The sequence below is a fragment of the Oratosquilla oratoria genome, chromosome 39, assembly GCF_046742065.1.
Source record: "Oratosquilla oratoria isolate Oo_2021 chromosome 39, ASM4674206v1, whole genome shotgun sequence".
Lineage (NCBI taxonomy): Eukaryota > Metazoa > Arthropoda > Malacostraca > Stomatopoda > Squillidae > Oratosquilla > Oratosquilla oratoria.
Genome location: NC_134815.1, coordinates 16,010,585 through 16,029,056, shown reverse-complemented (window position 1 = coordinate 16,029,056; position 18,472 = coordinate 16,010,585). Strand labels below are relative to the sequence as shown.

At 43.8% G+C, this 18,472-nt stretch overlaps 1 protein-coding gene across 12 annotated transcripts in view; it reads right to left on the bottom strand.

The window, feature by feature from the left end:
• The window catches only part of LOC143020303 (uncharacterized), a 139,367-nt gene that overhangs the window by 90,330 nt on the left and 30,565 nt on the right, over positions 1 to 18,472 (bottom strand). For 5 of the 12 annotated variants that reach the window (XM_076176577.1, XM_076176582.1, XM_076176581.1 and 2 more), the window contains exon 2: positions 4,715 to 4,798. Coding sequence is in view for 9 of the 12 variants with exons in the window: in XM_076176571.1 (XP_076032686.1) it covers positions 4,715 to 4,798 (84 nt within the window). In the remaining 3 variants the exon portion in view is untranslated. The other 7 variants (XM_076176567.1, XM_076176568.1, XM_076176574.1 and 4 more) reach the window with 6 other exon arrangements.

Here is an 18,472-nt window from a genome sequence, read left to right as displayed (position 1 = left end):
TTAAGGAAATTGCCTTTACAATTAAAGGCCTCCTACACAACGCCCTGCCGATATATTTACGAGTGCCAAATAACCGTAGCGTAGAGAAATTCAAGGACCTGGGTGGATTTCTCTGTACATTACCGGACCAACCGAAGCTGCCCCATTACCACCTCCGGGTCGAGAGCAATAGCATTATCGACCAAGTGTCTCTGAGGAGAGCAGACGGATTCTACTACAACTGCGGCGCATCAGTGTGGCCACGGGCAGTACATCTACTGCCTGAACTATAATCCAAAGGAATCCACAGGTAGGGTTAGGGTTAGGGTTAGTGTGTGTGTGTGTGTGTGTGTGTGTGTGTGTGTGTGTGTGTGTGTGTGTGTGTGTGTGTGTGTGTGTGTGTGTGTTGTGTGTGTGTGTTGTGTGTGTGTGTTGTGTGTGTATGTTGTGTGTGTTGTGTGTGTGTGTTGTGCGTGTGTGTGTGTGTTGTGTGCGCGCGCGTGTGTGTGTGTGTGTGTGTTGTGTGCGCGCGCGTGTGTGTGCGCGTGTGCGTGAAATGTTTCGACAGAACTGCGACATCCTGTGTTCTAATCCAATGCAGACAATGCCCCTATGCTGAAGAGATTATGGTCATCTCGGTCAACCCCTTTCGCTACCATGACGCACAAAGAAATATATTGTGGCTAACACTAAATAATCTTATTCAGTTGAGGTCAGGACCCCGTAGAGGCCAGAGGCTGAAAGAAAAGCGGCATTGTTGTGCTCTGTGTCTGGGTCGGTTACCAGTTACCCCCAACGCCGGCGAAAACAAAAAGACCTTTCGAGCATGATCGTGCATTTATCTAATTATAGTATACAGGAGAGGAGCAACGTACATGGGGTCCTCGTCTTTCTTTCTGATTATCGTAACTAGCTTCAAATTCATGTATCATTCCAACTTGGGCCAAACATTTATGTTCCAATTATCATACCTAGATTTGAATCCATGTATCGTTACACCTTGAGCAACATCGCCTTCTACGTTACTCCAGCTATCTATGCATCTGTATGTAAAATTGTATCTCTTCACATTCTCTCGACATTTAGTCTTTCATGGCCTCTTAAAGCCTTTCCATTCCTATCAGATTTCCTCCGTCAGTGTAGTCTATCTCTTTTAGTGACCTGAAAACAATAATTGGGTCACATCTTTCTCTTTTATCTTTCAATGTTGACCGAGCCAGTGCTTTTCCTCATTTGGCTTATCTGCCAGACTGAAAACCAGTTTGGTTGCTGCCCTTTGTATTCTCTCGAACTTACTCATATCTTTCACTCTGTGTGGGGACCATACCACTGACGCATATTCCAGTCTGGGATAGATCGGGGTTTCATTGTCTTTTTTCATCTCTTCATCTGCAGTATACGTCCCTCCCACAATCCTGCTGATTGTGTGTCAGGTGATAGGTTGCCTTTCATCAACACTTCCAAATCTTTCTCCCATTTTCCTTTTGTAATGGATTCACCTCCAAATAATAGTTCAGCGACTTTTTGAGCTACTGTTCATTTCTAATACTTTGCATTTTTTTCGGGTATTGAAATTAATTTCCCACTGTTTTCTCCAGGCAAAAAGGTCCCGATATTGAAAATGGGGATCTTCGTTGTCCATACAGGTCCCCAAACAGCATCATTAACCCATGTGATAGTGATAGCATGATGGACCTGGGTTCAATCCAAATGAAACACCAGTGGGGGGGGGAGAGAGAGAGAGAGGGAGAGGGAGAGGGAGAGAGAGAGAGAGAGAGAGAGAGAGAGAGAGAGAGAGAGAGAGAGAGAGAGAGAGAGAGAGAGAGAGAGAGAGAAATCAAGAATACGTGGTTCACACACACGCGTGCAGTTGGGTTAACCAGTGTAAGCATTGAAAACGATATCTCCCCTCGTTATATTTGTGCTAATTATGACGTCATCATCCACCTTGGCTCGAGAGGCGCAAATGTCATGTTTTTATCATCACTTTGTGCAAGCGCTGTTTTCGCGCTGCTTCTGCCCTCGCTTATTGATATCATATGACGCATGGGGAAGGACTGTGAAGCAAGAGACCAAGGTCATAAGAACAGATCAGTTCATTCAGAAAGAAAACTGACAATATGACGTTTGGTGTGACGGCCAGCCGACTCCACCTTGACTGGCAGCGCAGGACGCACCTTCCGTGCGTCATGACGTCATATCGTTATTTCCCTTTCTACGAGAACTTATCTGCAACCGAAACTCTGCACGTAGTATTCTGTTACTTCCGACGGGAAATTCTACTTTGCGATTTTTTTCGCAAAGTAATTTAGGACGACGAAAATATTAACTGGATAGTATAACAATAATCCAACTTTAAGCATAAAATTAACCAGGATTATGGGTGACGCCTGACGATACCATTCATCGGAGAGGTGGTCTATGATTTCGGACAAACAAGCAGCTGGAGTGTCCGCCAAATGCACGACAACAATGAAGAAAACTATTGGAATCACAGAACAAAAATCTTGGACCTGCTGGTTCTGGTAACAAGATAGTTTCTGGGAAACTTGAGTTTCAAAGAGATTACTGGCACACAATACGGGAGGGGAGAGTGAAAGGGGACGCAGGAGATGTAAATAAAAAAGACGGAGAGGAGAGGGAAAACGAAAAAAGAAAAATATACAGAGGGATAAAAATGAAATTCAAAATCAGGAAGGAAAATGTCACGAGAATAGGGGAAAATATGTGGGACGCGAACAGGAAAGAGAGGAAAACGACCCACATGGGCGCAAAATATATACAGCAAAAACTGACAAATGTTCGAGGGAATCTCTCTCTCTCTCTCTCTCTCACACACATACATACACTCACGCACACAGTAATTAACATTCAGCATCCGTAAGAATGCTGAAGCGAAGAAATCTGTTCGTTTCATAAATGAGAAAATTTTAATAGATGTAGATTTCACAGGGGTGAAGAGCATGAGCATAGTATGGGAGGGAATGTAGACAAAAGAGAGGGAACGGGGAGGGTTGGGAAGGGGAGGGAAAGGGAAGGGAAGGTAAGGAAAGGAAAGGAAAGGAAAGGGAAGGTAAGGAAAGGAAAGGGAAGGTAAGGAAAGGGAAGGTAAGGAAAGGGAAGGTAAGGAAAGGGAAGGTAAGGAAAGGGAAGGTAAGGAAAGGGAAGGTAAGGAAAGGGAAGGTAAGGAAAGGGAAGGTAAGGAAAGGGAAGGTAAGGAAAGGGAAGGTAAGGAAAGGGAAGGTAAGGAAAAGTTAAGGTAAGGAAAGGGAGGATGGTGGTGGTAAAGGGACTGACGAAGACGCCGAGGAACTGAAGCGGGACATCGAGAGCAGGGGGGGGGGGGGGTAACGTCAGGCGGGAAGCAACACGAGGATGGTGAGGAGGGATGAGGAAGTTGACTGGGGGAGGGGGGAGGTAGGGAAGAAGTGGTCGGGCGGACGGGAGTAGGAAAGAGGAAAGAGGGAATGGGAAAAAGGAAGGAGGAGGGAGGAACGAGGGAGGAAAAAGGCGGAACGAGGAAGTAAGTAGGCAGGAGTGAGGACAGACGGAAGAATGAGGGAGTAAGGAGGGAAGGTGGGAGGGAGGGAGGGAGAAGGGAGAGAGGAAGGAGGTTGAAAGGAGAAAAGGAGGGAGGGAGGAGGGAGGGTAAGGAGGGAGAAAATGAGGAAGGAAGGAATGACGGAGGAAGGTGGGTGGGAGGAAGGATGGAGGAGGGAAGGAGAAAATAGGAGGTACGATGAGGGGCGGGTGAAGGGAGAGGGAAGGAGACAAGGGAGGAGGAGGAGGAGGAACGAAGTGAAGGTGAAACGAGACACGAGGAAGCTGTAGGGAGACAGAAGGGCCAAGAGTAGATATTGAAAATAAAAATAGAGAGGTAGACAGGGAGGGTGAGAGGGAGGGAGGGAGGGAGGGAGAAAGGAAGGAAGAAAGGAAGGCGGAAGGCAACGGAAAGGTGGGTTGAAAATTAGGGAGAAGAGGGTGAGAAAGCATACTGGAACGGAAAATGGGTATCGGATGGAGAGAAAGAGAGAGAGAGAGAGAGAGAGAGAGAGAGAGAGAGAGAGAGAGAGAGAGAGACTCAAACAGCCAATCTACAAAATTCTAAAAACAAATCTAGACTAAAGAAAACATATTTCATCAACTACGAAGACCTTTTTAGATTACTCCACGCAAGATATGCGCCAAATGTGAATGGAAGGGTCGTGAGGCGCCTGGGCATGTACTCAGAGAGATCCTCTGGGATTTGGTGCCCGGGACGAGACAGAGTTCGAGTTCGCATCCAACACCCACCCAAGGCAGCATGAGCAACAGGGGAGAAAAGTCTCGGGAGGAGAGGTCGCTATTTGTAGCCTTCCAATTGTATAAAAAAAAAAAAAAATAATAATAATAATAATAATAATAATAATAATAATACTAATAATAAATAAAATAATAATAATAAATAAATATAATAATAAATAAAAATATATAAAATAATCAAAAGAAATAAATAATGATAATAAATAAACCTAATTTCTTTTCACGTTCTAAATTCGTGCCCAAACAGACATGACATACTAAACCCACTCACCACCCCCCGCCACTCACCTACACCCAGGTTCACGTGAAACCAAACGTCGCATATCCTGGGCAACGCTCCATAGTTCACCCTGGTTGCCAAACATCAACGAAAAGCTGTCCTTTTAACGACGTACAATTTACTTCAAGCTGTAACAATATAAATGTTACTTACCAAAAGTTCAATTGCTGTGTGACCGCTTTGGCGCCAGCGAGCTCTGACAGGCCAATAACTGCAGTGACCAGGCGTTATTAACCCCTGTGCAGGAAGAAGAAAAATTTATGTAACGAAAAAAGTACTTCAATATGATATATATGTATGTATATCGTAGGAAAATGCGTTCCTCAATGGTTCTCCAACATTTTGGCTATAGTCCTACGACCGTCCTCAGAGAGCAAGAGTTACATGTATATTGCCCGCTGCTCTACCCTGGACAGCAACTGCACGTCCGTGGCGTGCCGTGTTGCTCTTATGCCACATGCCTAACAACACAATTATACACAAAATCAAACATTTATGCACACAAACATATACATAAATCATAATTCTATATATATTTTCACTTCGAAATATTTACGCTTGGTACATTCACATAATGTTTCAGGTTTCTCGATGACTATCCAATGATGCCACGCACCAAAGAAGCATTAAAACTGTCAGTTTCTGAAAGGCCATATTGTGGGTATCCTATGAAACAGGAAACCAATTCGCCAACCCAGTTAGTCTAAGTACACTCTGAGGTACCCTCGCGCAGGAGCCCAATAGCGATCCGTACATTTCCTAAAAATAGGAAACAAACATTGCTGTGAGGTCACATGTTATTGTGCGAGGAAATCCCATGCGGACAAACGAATTTGTACGCGCCGCTGCACTATTCATTTTCTCGTGAATAATATCCAGATTGATCGGCTATTTTGACGGGATCCGGCTTAATCTAACTTTTCAAAATTTCAGTCACTAAACAATGCTGCTATGGATTATGTCGGAGTACTCACATTATGAGGATAGACCGCATATAAGGATCCGATTTCCCAAACCACATTTGGACTTCGAAAAATGTCGGCGATGAGATTGAGCGTATGGGAGGATTTTACATCCAATCTCGCCCTCTCAAGCCCAGACCAAGTTTGTCCATCAAGCATTGAAATAGTACAATTTGTCCAACTCAAATATGTTTTATTTATTCATTGTCAGCTACAGAGCCTCAGAGGCTTTAGCCGGGGCCACACTTTGCCTCATGATGATCTGCATGTAGCAAGTGGCGGTGTTGAAAGCTTAGTGTCCAAACTGAGTGGGCACGAGGAAGGAATGCGTCTCGCAGTTGCAATTCTTATCTATATCACTGGATAGCTCCATAAGTACCACAAATTGATATCAACGCCAGCTGCGATTTTTTCGGGGTCTGCGGTGGAATAGCACAACTTCACCTAGCCTAAAAAAAAAAATACAAAAGTGTTGCCAGTGCTGGGAGCGGGGAAAGCATTTTGTACGGCTTTTATTAACGAAAATATCTGTACATCTAAAGTTGTTTCCCAGTCTTACTGATGCATTCTTATCTATATCACTAGATGGCTCCTATCACAATATTTTGAATCTCAAAAATAAGTACCGCAAATTAACAGTAACGTCGGTAGCGATTCTTAAAAAGTATCTTTTTGATGGATGCTACCGTGGAAAATCCACAACCGCACCTAACTAATTTTTAACTTCACTGTTTAGAATAACTACTTTCTCACATCATCAAGGATCGCACGCATGTCCGTCGCTCTTCATGTTCCATATTCAGGAATGCTGCTTCAACATTTCTTAAACATTGGGTGTGGCTTCTCGTCCAACCAACGGGGCTAGCAGAAGTGGCCATGACTGAGAGTGCACCTTTCCATAGTTTTCAGTCCTCGACACTCCAACAAACGCCAACTGAATGTTGGAATAACTGTCAATTGAATGTCTATTTTGGTCCCAGGAACATCGTCCTCTGATAGAATTGGGTCGCAGGTCGACTCTGTTTACTGTTGTCAATGCATTGAGATTGTCCGCATCTTGGTTGTTTGGCCGACTGCCAATAGAAAGAGTACTGACGTCAACTTTACGATTTGCCATCCACACGGGAACGTAAGCAGGGTTCCCACTTCAGGGAATCTGTCCCCAGATTAGGATTTTTTTCAAGAATTTAGTGATAATCTAGGAATTTTAGCTTTTCTGGTAGTCCTTAAATACAACTTTGGGATTTACAAATGTTGTTAATATCCTAATACAAAAAAATTAACTCTCGGTGTTTATTAAGTAGCAGTGCGCAAGCGAACATTGGATACTGCAACATACATTGAAAAAAGCAAGAGAATGAAGTTAGTTTTTTCATATTTTGTTGAATGAGAAAATGTCAGTGCTAATGCACAGGACTTCCATTTATCTATTGATTTTAATTTAGTCTTATTTTGTTAAACTTTATATAAATCACTATCTCAGCTATCTTATATATTTAATTTTAGCATTTTTATTAAGAACATGATGGAACTTTACTCATGAGAAAAAAATCAAACATGTTACTAGTTATTTCAAGGGAACATTCTTTTTCCTATTGTTCAATTAATACTATTATCTTTATCTTGTTTACTTTCTTGGGGGGAGAGGTGGTTCTGCAAGTCCATCTATGTCAATATTTGCAAACTAGTAAATTTTTATCCAATCTAAGGATTTTTCACCACGAGTCTAGGAAATTACCAATCTGCCTTTGTGGGAGACCACGTTGGTGGTAAAGATGACGTCATAGAGTGCGCGTTTGGACTCTTAATCTGACCCAAACTAGATAACTGCGCCGTTTACATCCCAAGTTAAGTTTGTGTTGTTACCGCAGGTAGACCAGTAGAAATTTATCCCCGCTACAAACACAAACTTAGGGTCTGAGGCACCCCATCCATTCCAATTTGGATGTATTGGTAGGATGCGCATCATCACTAAACTGAAGTACAAAACTACACAAACGAGTATACCATATAGATTCTGATGAAAGCCAGGGCACACAGATTCAAAACCACGTTACAATAGCACTTCAACTATGAAAAAGGACATGATGTAAATGTGACAGGATTCCACAAAAAATGACACCACAGATCACTATACAAAGAACTAAATTTAACATATAATTGTTATAAATGTTAACGGCTGAAGGAAATCGCTAATATAATTTCTAAATCAACCGAGGAGGTGAATTACGCGCACTCAACGACCCACTGGGCAAGTGTCCAACGAGTAAGAAACAACCCAGCACCTCCCTCCCACCCTCCCCATCCCCCCACCCCAACAACGACACCGTTCGATCTCACAATTTTCTTGAGATCTCAAATTATGACAAACTGGTTAATCTCTACGCAATACCGAGGGATTGGGTGGGTGCCATGTCAATGAATAAAACGAATGCTGATGATGATGATGATGATGATGATGACGATGATGATGATGACGATGATGATGATGACGACGACGGTAATAATAATAGCGTCATAGGGTAAACGAAAATAATTTCTCTTTGGTACCTCGACGGTGGCGAAAAACCTGAAGCATTTTATTCCGTGCTCCTTCGAATAATAATTTCCTTTAACCAAGATACCTTCAACACGGAACAACCCCGCCTGGCATGCACCACTAACCCCAGAGTGCGGAACCCTTGGAGACCTTCGTGGACAGCCCCCCCACCCCATCATGTCCTGGACGCACCCCGGTCCAGAACCACCGGCTCACGTGAGGAAGAACAGCCGCATGGTCGATCTCGGTCGATCGGCGAGACCCCAGCTCATGCCTCGGCCCAAGTAGGGCACCCCGGGCCAGTTCACCCGCATCCCGCCGTGCCCTCCCCGCCTCTCGCCTCGACCTGCGATCCAAGCCAAGCAAGGAGACCTGCAAGCGCCCGCAACACAAAATCCATTCTAAGCAGCAGGCATACGGGTTTGCTTGCGAAGGCGTACCACCCGAGCACCTCCCTCTGCGCATTGCACAGAACAATAGAGGCCTCCGCTCTGGCCTTGACTCCGTTACCAAAGTGATGTCACGGAAGAAAAAAATAAATATAAAATAAAGAAATCCCGGCAGCTGTAATAAAAGTTAAAAGTGACACCCACTACGGAAAGAAGAAATCGAGGATGGGCTATAACCCCTTTAATCCAGGATGGAGGCTGATACGGGGAGGATCCGGCTGGCTCGTAGACGTGCCTCCAGTAACATTGCTCTGTACTTAAAACTGCGCAACGTCGGTAATCACTCACTCTCACACGGTTCGATGGAACAGTGGTAGCGTTCGCAACCGCTACTCCAGCGGTCCGAGTTCAAAGCCCGCCCAGGGCTGAAATAATTTCAGTGCTGCTATGCTGCGACCCATTACTCCAATTCGTTGGCGGAGGTAGGTAGAGGTAGGTAGAGGTAGGTGTGTGTGTGTGTGTGTGTGTGTGTGTGTGTGTGTGTGTGTGTGTGTGTGTGTGTGTGTGTATTCACCTCGGATCTGCTGCAGCCTCTTTTCGAGACAGCCAGACACCACCCTACGGCAGTGAGCTCAGAGCTCATTATTAGCAGATCTCTGGGTAGGTCTGAGACCACTCACACTCCACACACCGGGAATGCAAGGTCACAACTCCTTGACTAACGTCCCGTACCTACTCGCTGCTAGGTGAACAGGGGCTACACGTGAAAGGAGACAAACCCAACTTGTCAGGCCATTGCCTTACCAATCCGCCACCGGGCCGTGTGTGTGTGTGTGTGTGTGTGTGTGTGTGTGTGTGTGTGTGTGTGTATCATAAACAAAAGCATGAATACTACAACCCGTAATATGTTCAGACTTGTTTTGAGAGCGTCGACCATGATGAAACAAACCTGAACACGCATCAGCCATAAGGCAAGACTAACTGGTTTCGAGATAATCGAAGTGTACCCCGCCCCCACTACTGCCCATACCAGAAGTCAGTCCTTTCTACATTCTTCGTACTGCCCGTTACCGTTACTCCTCGTACAACACCGTCGGTACCCTTTTCGATGATTTCTTTCCGTACCGATTGGCGATATTCACCTTTCTATTGTGGCTGCAGTGGGTTTCTTTATCCCCTTGCTGTATCGAACGTGTTAACCCTTAGAAGCCCCCCAGGTCACTTGACATTCCTTTCTGGCATGTTCGAGACTTGTTCAGCTAAGAGCCTCTGGGTGGTATAGGTTATATGCAAACGCTTCTCTTAACTAAGGTGTAGTCTAAAATATTCAGTGGGGATCATCCCTTTATCCAATTTTTAAGAGCAGCGAAATTCCAAAATCACTCCCGACAAATGATGCTGTAACAACAATGTTATTATTATTATTACTATTATTTTTACTATTAATAATAATAATAATAATAATAATAAAAATCTCGCGACTTTGTCTATTCCAGCAGCGATGAGTAACATGATTGGCTAGGCTCCATGCAGTCTCGGGTAACAGCGATCTACAAGGACACGCAACAAAGAGGTCGCTAGGAATTTCCGAGAACGTCTCGCCTCATGTGGGAGTGACTAACGAACCTTTGGCAGTCTTCGAAAAGAAAGGAGGACTTTTTGTTCATATTTGATAACTACTTGAACACTGATAATATGCTAAGGAAATCCGATTTTATGTTAATATTGTAGTTTTAAAAACAAACAGTATTGACAGTACAACGAGGGAAACAAGATAATATTGAAGAAACTTTACCAAATAGCAAACACATCTCGATGGATTCAGCTACGGTCAGTTGCTATTGTTAACGCTAGACTGGCTTTTGTTTTCCCTGGTTTGACAGTGATACGTGTCTACACAAGCCACTATAGAGGAAGTACTGTACTTCTAGGATTTGCTCTCTTTTTTTTATTAGCCAGAAAAGAAAAAGAGAAACGAAAGTGGTTGGGACCATGGTTAGCAAGAAAAGGCATGTTTTCGGCCTTGTGAACACGGATTTGTTTTGCTGACATACCACCGTGGTCATTCATACGAGAACTGAATGATATACCTCCACCTAAACTTCATATCCGAGTATTCTTGTATTGTCGTTAATCTTTATCTTAATTCATTAAAAGTCATTAAACAGTGGAATATTTTTTAGCTTTATATTTACTAAATAAACGAGTTTCGTAATACCTCACGTTCGTCTACATGTCGTTAGCACTAGATGCTAGGGAAAACCTCTCGTACGGTTAACTCAAAGCAGCGAGAACCAGTAGTTAGTGCAGTGCAAATGTCTGGCCAATCCAGCCGTATCGCTAGATCCAGCGATTTCAGAAGCCTGTGCCCGAGACTTTAGTGTGTGCGTTATCCATCTGTTGTACTCACGCGTAATTAATATTTGCTACCGTTTTCAAGCTTCGTGTGGGCGACATTTCATTTTCTCTTTTTGGTATAAATTACATTCTACAAGCGTCCAGTATGGTTCTATACTGGCTCAATTAAAATTTCACATTCAAATCTTAAATCAGACAAAGTTGCAATATGGACACGTTTTCTTTGTCCGGTGTCCTATCTTCTGTAAACCGTCTTTCAGTAGTAACAATACTGCCTCATTCCTGATCACCTTGGCGTCCGTGTTGTTGCAGTTTTTTAACCCGATTACAGGAATGAAACAACACCCATGGGTCCTGTTTCTCACTCTCCATTCATCATACATATCTTCAAATTCGTACGTGCGTGTTTGCGGGTGTACGAATGTGGTGCGTGTTGTATGCCTACGTGATCGCGCGCGTAACCACTCCTTTATACAGTATATCCACTGCCAGTCATGATTATAAAGTGGGAAACAGAGGAAAGGCATCCCTGGTTTATTTTCTCAACAAAAGCACACTAAACTGGTCATACCGTGTCATTTCCCTAACGTACTGCAAACATCATAACAGGTAAGAAGAAAAAATCTACCAAGAGTCAGAACCACAAAACGCAACGACACTCAAACGCGGTAATAACAGTTCTCCTTTCCATGCACGAGGGAGGGGAAAAATCAATTTTATTCAACCGAGGCGAGGTCTCCGAGCATCACACTATTCCCTATGAAAGTTGCTCGAGCCAATAACATAGGCTCAATAACTAGGGCTGAATTGAAGGGACGCGAAAGATTGATCCCTGATGATCATGTCAATTCTACAATCCGCTGGATGATTTCATTCAACAGGTGAATGCCGCTGACTGGTGTGCTTTACTCTGGCCGCCAAGAGGCTTTTAGTCACAACTGCGAGTCCCTCCCGCACTCAAATGATCAGATCAGCCGGCTTCCAAGAGAGTCCAACGTCCACTGCACTTCCCTAGGACGGTAGTCGGCAACCCTTAGTGCTGGATGTTGACCAATACGTGATCGTAATAATGTGGTTATCGATTCTCTTGCAACTTTTTCTGCAGAAATAATGTCTGGGGAGTTTGATGAAGGGAGTTTGGTGGTTCCTAAGAGTAGGTTTTAACAATGAATACCAATGTATTTTTGTATAAATGTAATAAAATTACTTGTGCTTGTGGTGGTGGGATTCTGCCACTGTGTTCTCTGTATACATATCCTACGAAAAGTCGAGGCATAAGAAGGTCTGAGGGATTTCCAAACCCTAAATTTTGGGTCATTACATGTTGGCTGTGGTACAGACGAGGGTAAAAAGGAAGAGATAGACAGTATGGCTACGAGAAGAAAGATGGATGTGTTAGCGTTGAGTGAATCTAAGTTCAAAGGGAGGGGTGATGATGAGTTCACTGGTGTGGTGGGGAGTGTCGGGAGTGAGGCGAAGGAGTAGGTCTTCTAGTAAGTGATAAGACTGAAAAGCGCGTGGTGAAATGAAGGAAAGTACATTAAGGTTTAATGTGGGTGAAGATGAAACTGGGATGGGAGAAATGGATTTTTGTAAGTGCATTTGGACCTGGTAGTGAGAAGGATGTAGAGGAAATGGAGGCTTTGTGAATAGATTTAAACGAGTATTTTGAGTTTGGGAAAAATTGTCAATGTAGTAGTGTTAGGAGATTTCAATCCTAGAATAGGGGATGGAGTGACAAGCGACAGCTGGATTTGATTATTTGAAAGACATTATTACAACTTGAAATTTATTTCATAATTGTATAGATGTATTATGTGATGCAAGTGGTTGGTTGTTGTAGATGTTTGAAGAGCATGCACCCTTTCTAGTTGTATTTATGTAACGTAAAGGAAGGGTAGGGTTGAGGGTTCTTACACAGAACTGTACCAATAATTTTCACGGGGTGTTTGAGGATTTCGGATGCTGTTCGCTATCTTACAGCCATTCAGTCTGTCCCAATTCCGATCCAAGAATCGCCCCCCGCCCCCTTTCGAAGTGACGGAAACACAGTATGCCAATAACATTGCTGCCCCGGTCTACTAGCTTGAAAAAGTGCAGCAGTCTGTATACTCCCGTTTCGGTCTTAATATCAACTCAGAAAAGACCAACATTCTTGTCCAACATCACCTGGATCAGCTCCACCTGACTGCCAGATCTCAATCGGAGGGAATACAATCGTGGGTGTTACGAACTTTCCTTACCCCGGGAATCTTTTCAATGCCAAGTGCTCATCCGAACTGGACGTCGAGAACTGGATTCGAACAGCACACACTCACAAATCGTGTCTTCAAAAACAAAGGTCTGTGAAACGTGGATTCTGTACCGCCGAAGCCTGAAAAGGCTGAAGCATTTACACTAGAACAGTAGTTCTCACCCTGGGGTCTATGGACACCTCTAGAAGCGCACTTTTACAATCGGGGCCACATTCTAAAAATTAGTGGTATTTAGTGAATGCCTACTGGTTCTATCCGGTGTTGAAATGATCTCCAGGAGGTTAAAGAACAGCAACACATGTATGTGGTACATGTATCAAAGGGTTGACAACACCTGCCCTACAAAAAGCTCGGCCCCATCCTGAACTTCAGCTGGGTAGATCACGTCACTAACAACTCTCTTTAAAAGAGCCAGAGCAACCAGAAGAGACACGACTTTCATGAGTCAGTGTCATGTGGTCAGGACACGTCCGCATGGAGAAAATATGACTGCTCAAGAGGATTCTCTTCGGCGAGATGAGCACAGGGGGAACGACCTCATGACTGCCCCTTACGACGATGCAAAGACTAGCTAAATCAAACTCTCAACGCAACACACAACGACTCTGAGAGCTGGGAGACGAGATTGAATGGGCGGTCAGTGGAGAGCGAGTGGCCGTCCGAACAGTGACGGAGTTCTCAGAAGCCACCAGAAGAGAGGATCTCGATGCCAAGCGCCAACGGTGTGAGGCTGCACAACTTCACCCATCACCTCATGTGACAAATGCCCCCACCACTGAGCAGGAAGCCTCTAAAGAAGATACAACTCGGACACGAGGAATCCCCGATGACGATGTGTGGGGTGTATTTTAGTTTGTGTGTACAGATGTTCTACTGGGATGTTTTGGTGCACCTTGTTATTGTTTTATTTTGTGAAGTGTCTCGCTTACCCTCATGGCTGGGTTCCATATTGTGGAGGCGTAGTCGTGTGGTTCTTAACTGTATGTGGATTTATACGTTTCCTTCTCTTGACCAAAACCCAAGCACACTACTAATCTTAGTGCGTTTATTGTCTTGTTGATTATTACTGTCAGCCCTTTCAACGTTACCAGACTACTTTATTCAGCTACGGAACTGCTTCATCTGGGTTCTGGTCGATCGAGCCACACAGTGCTGGTTCGACTAAGCCGACCAAAGTCATCTGGTATTACGAAAGAAATCTAAAAATGCGTCACGCCGCGGTGACAAGGCTAAGACGCAAAAGATCTTTATTTTCATTTGCCAATGGGGCTACTGTCCGCTCACCTCACGTGGTCCGTGCGATTGCGTCATAGCAAAGTGTAGTGAACTTGTGGCTAGGATTTTCTTTTTAATTTAAATTTATTCATTTATATGGCACCCACTTGAGAATTCCCCCGCTTTGAGTTCCGTATAGGGTACTGACCGCCCGAGCTTTCATTGGGGTGAATATTTTAGGACTAGCGATATCCACACAGATTAGTCCTGTAGCATTCTTCGATGATTGAAGAGCGAAGAAACCTCATCACTTAACTTCTACCCCTAGTTCTGTTATACTTCTTATATATCCTTTATCAACTACGATATTGTCTATAAGGATAGATGCGTTAGTTATTTGACAAAACCCTAATACTCAGCTTCTAGTTTCAAGCATCACGGTTCAAGAATACTATTTTTGGGAACTATATGCGACAGCGTGCTTGTTCTAGAAACTTCACATCTACGACCGTCGAAATTCGCAATATTCCTTTACTCCTTGCATCAGCTGCTCAAGACGCCAACCACCTCCTGGGGACCGCTTGGACCTGTGCCACCACAACCAAGACTCTGCAGGCTCTGTCTGGTGCAGACACATGGAGGGTCCGGTTATACAGCTCTGTCCTCCCAAATAGTTTTATGAAATCGTCGGATGTCCCTTTCAAACTTCTCTTCAACACATTAGAAGTCCAGCAAAAGTGACATACAACTTACCACCAGCGTTTCTTCTCTGGATATTTTCCAATGAACTTGTGTGTCAATGAATATACGTACTCCGGGTGCAATACTGATATGCTGAAGACATATTTTGGAAAAAAAAAAGTTCCTACGATTTAAGATTACACTGTGGGTTGGGAATCTTGTGTATCTGGGCCATGTTTACGACGCTGTAGAATGATGGTCAATCACATTTAAAACCTTACATACCAGGATAATACTTTTCCTTTCGTTCTAACTCATCTCCGGGGCAACTCTTAGCAATGAAGATGCTCCAGCCTATTGCAATACCTTCCATACCGATGATTTTTTTTTTATTCCGGCTGTTGCTGGGTTCTTGTTCATTTCCGTGGCACCCCCCACGGCTAGCTTGCTGCCAGCCGTAGAATCACAAGCACACAAACAAAAATACGAACACTGATGACGACTTACTATACACAAGTTGCGTTACGTTGCAGAAATAATCATATACATACCGATAAAGGGTAAAGGAATGCTTAACAAAGGCACTGTACCCACCCCAAACCACCACCACTTTTCAATTTGACCACTCATGATGACGCTTCTCCACCTACTTCATGATGCCTACTAACTTGGCACTTGCCCATGGAGTGCCAACACACACCAGCCACGCAGATCATCCACACTAACCATGAACACTCCCAACTCTCTCTCTCCTCTCTCTATGATACACACACGAAAAGAAAATGTTCTGAAGAAAATCTGTAATACAGAACTGAATCACTTTTAATGAAGTATGCATTAGAGAAAATATCCTGCCTTAATATATATATATATATATATATGTGTGTGTGTGTGTGTGTGTGTGTGTGTGTGTGTGTGTGTGTGTGTGTGTGTGTGTGTGTGTGTGTGTGCAATTGCGTCCCATACAAACACACATGGCTAATTAATTATATTCCCTAACGTTCGGTTTTTATTGGGGGTTTTTCTTCTAAATCCACCAACCTTCCTTGAGTCATGGAACTTGTTTACACATAAGAGCCAGTTGTGCTCGCTCAGCAAGAAAAGACCCGTCCCAATGCGTTTCTAAAATGGTTCACTTTTCAACCATAATGTTTCGAGTTGCCCTTCCACTAATTTCCTTGTTGGCAGTCGTACCTGCAAGACGAATATATTATATTGGGAAAACCGGTCTCTTCTATCTTGAGACGTCAAAAATCAATTGTGTGTGTGTGTGTATGTGTATGTGTGTGTGTGTATGTGTGTGTGTGTGTGTGTGTGTGTGTGTGTGTGTGTGTGTGTGTGTGTGTGTGTGTGTGTGTGCATGTTTTTTTTTATAACTTTATCAATAATGACTATAATTCGGGCTGAAACCTCCGGGGGAAGTTGAAATGGCAGCCTTGCAGTAACAACACCCATCTTCCACACTAGGTAGTAAATTTAAATTATGATCAACGTCAAAATATTGTATTTGGCTGCGTCACTTACCAATGGTTCCCAGGGCAAACTTCTATTTTGATTAGCCATTCTATACTGATACTGTCACTTTTCTGACTATCGCTTGTTTGGTCTCATCCAGCTGCATATTTTTTTATTGACGCTGCACGAGTTGAGAACTATCTATATCACATGTAGGTAGGGAACTCCTTTAATCATTTTTACGCTTATCTATTTTGGTACCCACCAAACTGGTCCCATTGTCAATACACCTTTAGTGTTGCCTGCACTACCGCTGCTATGCATAACCGACAATTCCAACACCAATATCCTCCCACCAATAGTCTATGACATCATAGTGGTGGGGCGTACCCTCGGGCACCAGCAAACACGCAGCCCTCTCAATTCACGACGTGCAAGCGTCGTTACTGAAAAAACCTAAACGCACTTTTAGTTTCAATTGCAACATCCTTTTATACGGATACATCCCGTTTGGATCTGAACTATGCTCAGTAGTGAAGTGGAGGGTATGGTAGGGGAGTGGGAAGGGAGGTCCAGGTTCACTGCCCTGGAAGAGGTCAGGCCGTTTCCCCCAACCCCCTACACTTGCATCCGATTAACGCTTGCATGTCTGTACGTTATCCTTCTTTCCTTCACTGATGTTAAATTGTTTTACCAACCCACCCACCCAATCCCGTTTAATTCAAATGGAGAATAATTCGAGAAAAGCGAATAACGATGAATATTAAAAAAATGCTCCCTTTGCATATTCACGGGTTTCATGTGACGTCACAAGTCACGTGACCACTGTGAAGTCGGACATATTGAACGTCTATCGTGAGTTACACAGAGATAACTTGGAGTTTATCAGAAAAACGGGTCTTTTGCGTAGCTGTTGGTTGCACTACCAAACACAAGTGTCCACACCTCACATTTTATCGTTTCCCTGCTGAGACAGAGAAGGGAGCACAGCATTCGGAGGAATGTTTATCACTATCAGTTGTTTATGTGCCCGGAGATGGGTTGTACCAATACATTTTATAAAACCTAAACAATCCAATTTCTCATTTAACACTCCCTTCACATAAAGTTAGTCTAGATTAGGTTACATCATGCTACATTTGGCCAAGTTGCGTTAATTATTTTTATGGAAAGAATGAGTGAAGAAAGACTAGTAAAAGAGGTATGGAAGGCAGATGTGGAGGGAGTGAACATGAGGGGACGTCCTAGGATGAGGTGGATGGATGGTGAAGGGGGCTTTGGGGAACAGGGGAATGTCTGTTGAGGAAGGACGGGAGAGGACAGAAGACGGGTGAATGGAGAATGGTTGTATATGGATGATGTTGATTGCATGAGGTGGAATGGGGGGCGAGGTAGTATGTGTGAGCAAAATTTGACGCAGCCCGAAGGGATTTCTCCCCGTCCTCTCCTTTTATGCAATGGGGGGACGGAGAGGGGGGTCACCCATTTAATGAAGCGGCCTTGCTGTGGATGTGCTGTGTCTTACGACACTGCTTCTGACCCAGGGCGAGTGTACAGAACAAAATCCTACGTGAACTTATCTTCCATGCCTCGTCAGTGCATGCCTTGTTTCTTTTTCTACACCTAATAAACTGGATTTGCTAGCATTCTGTTACCTCTTACTAGTCTCAGCCACGATGAAATACTTGTATTCGTTACATTTAAACTGTGGCCACAAAGTTAAACTAAACACAACGTTAACACCAACGTTGCGGGGAAAGCTAACTGCCCAATATGGTGGACTAACAAGTCATGCTATAGCAGGGAGGGTGAAACCCGTCAATAAAACTACAAATCACAATGAACCTGTGTGAGATTCACTACAAAAAGTGACAAGAAAAAACAGCAACTTCATAACAATTGCTGACGGCTACAAAGGGTCGATCACCTCGTCTGGCTCGCATACTGTGGCATGACGTGTTCAGAACAAATGTGACAAGAAGATCTCTTAGTTTGGGACGGGAGATCAATCCATAACTTCGTTGCCCCCTGGTCTCTCTGACAGAAGACCATCTGCA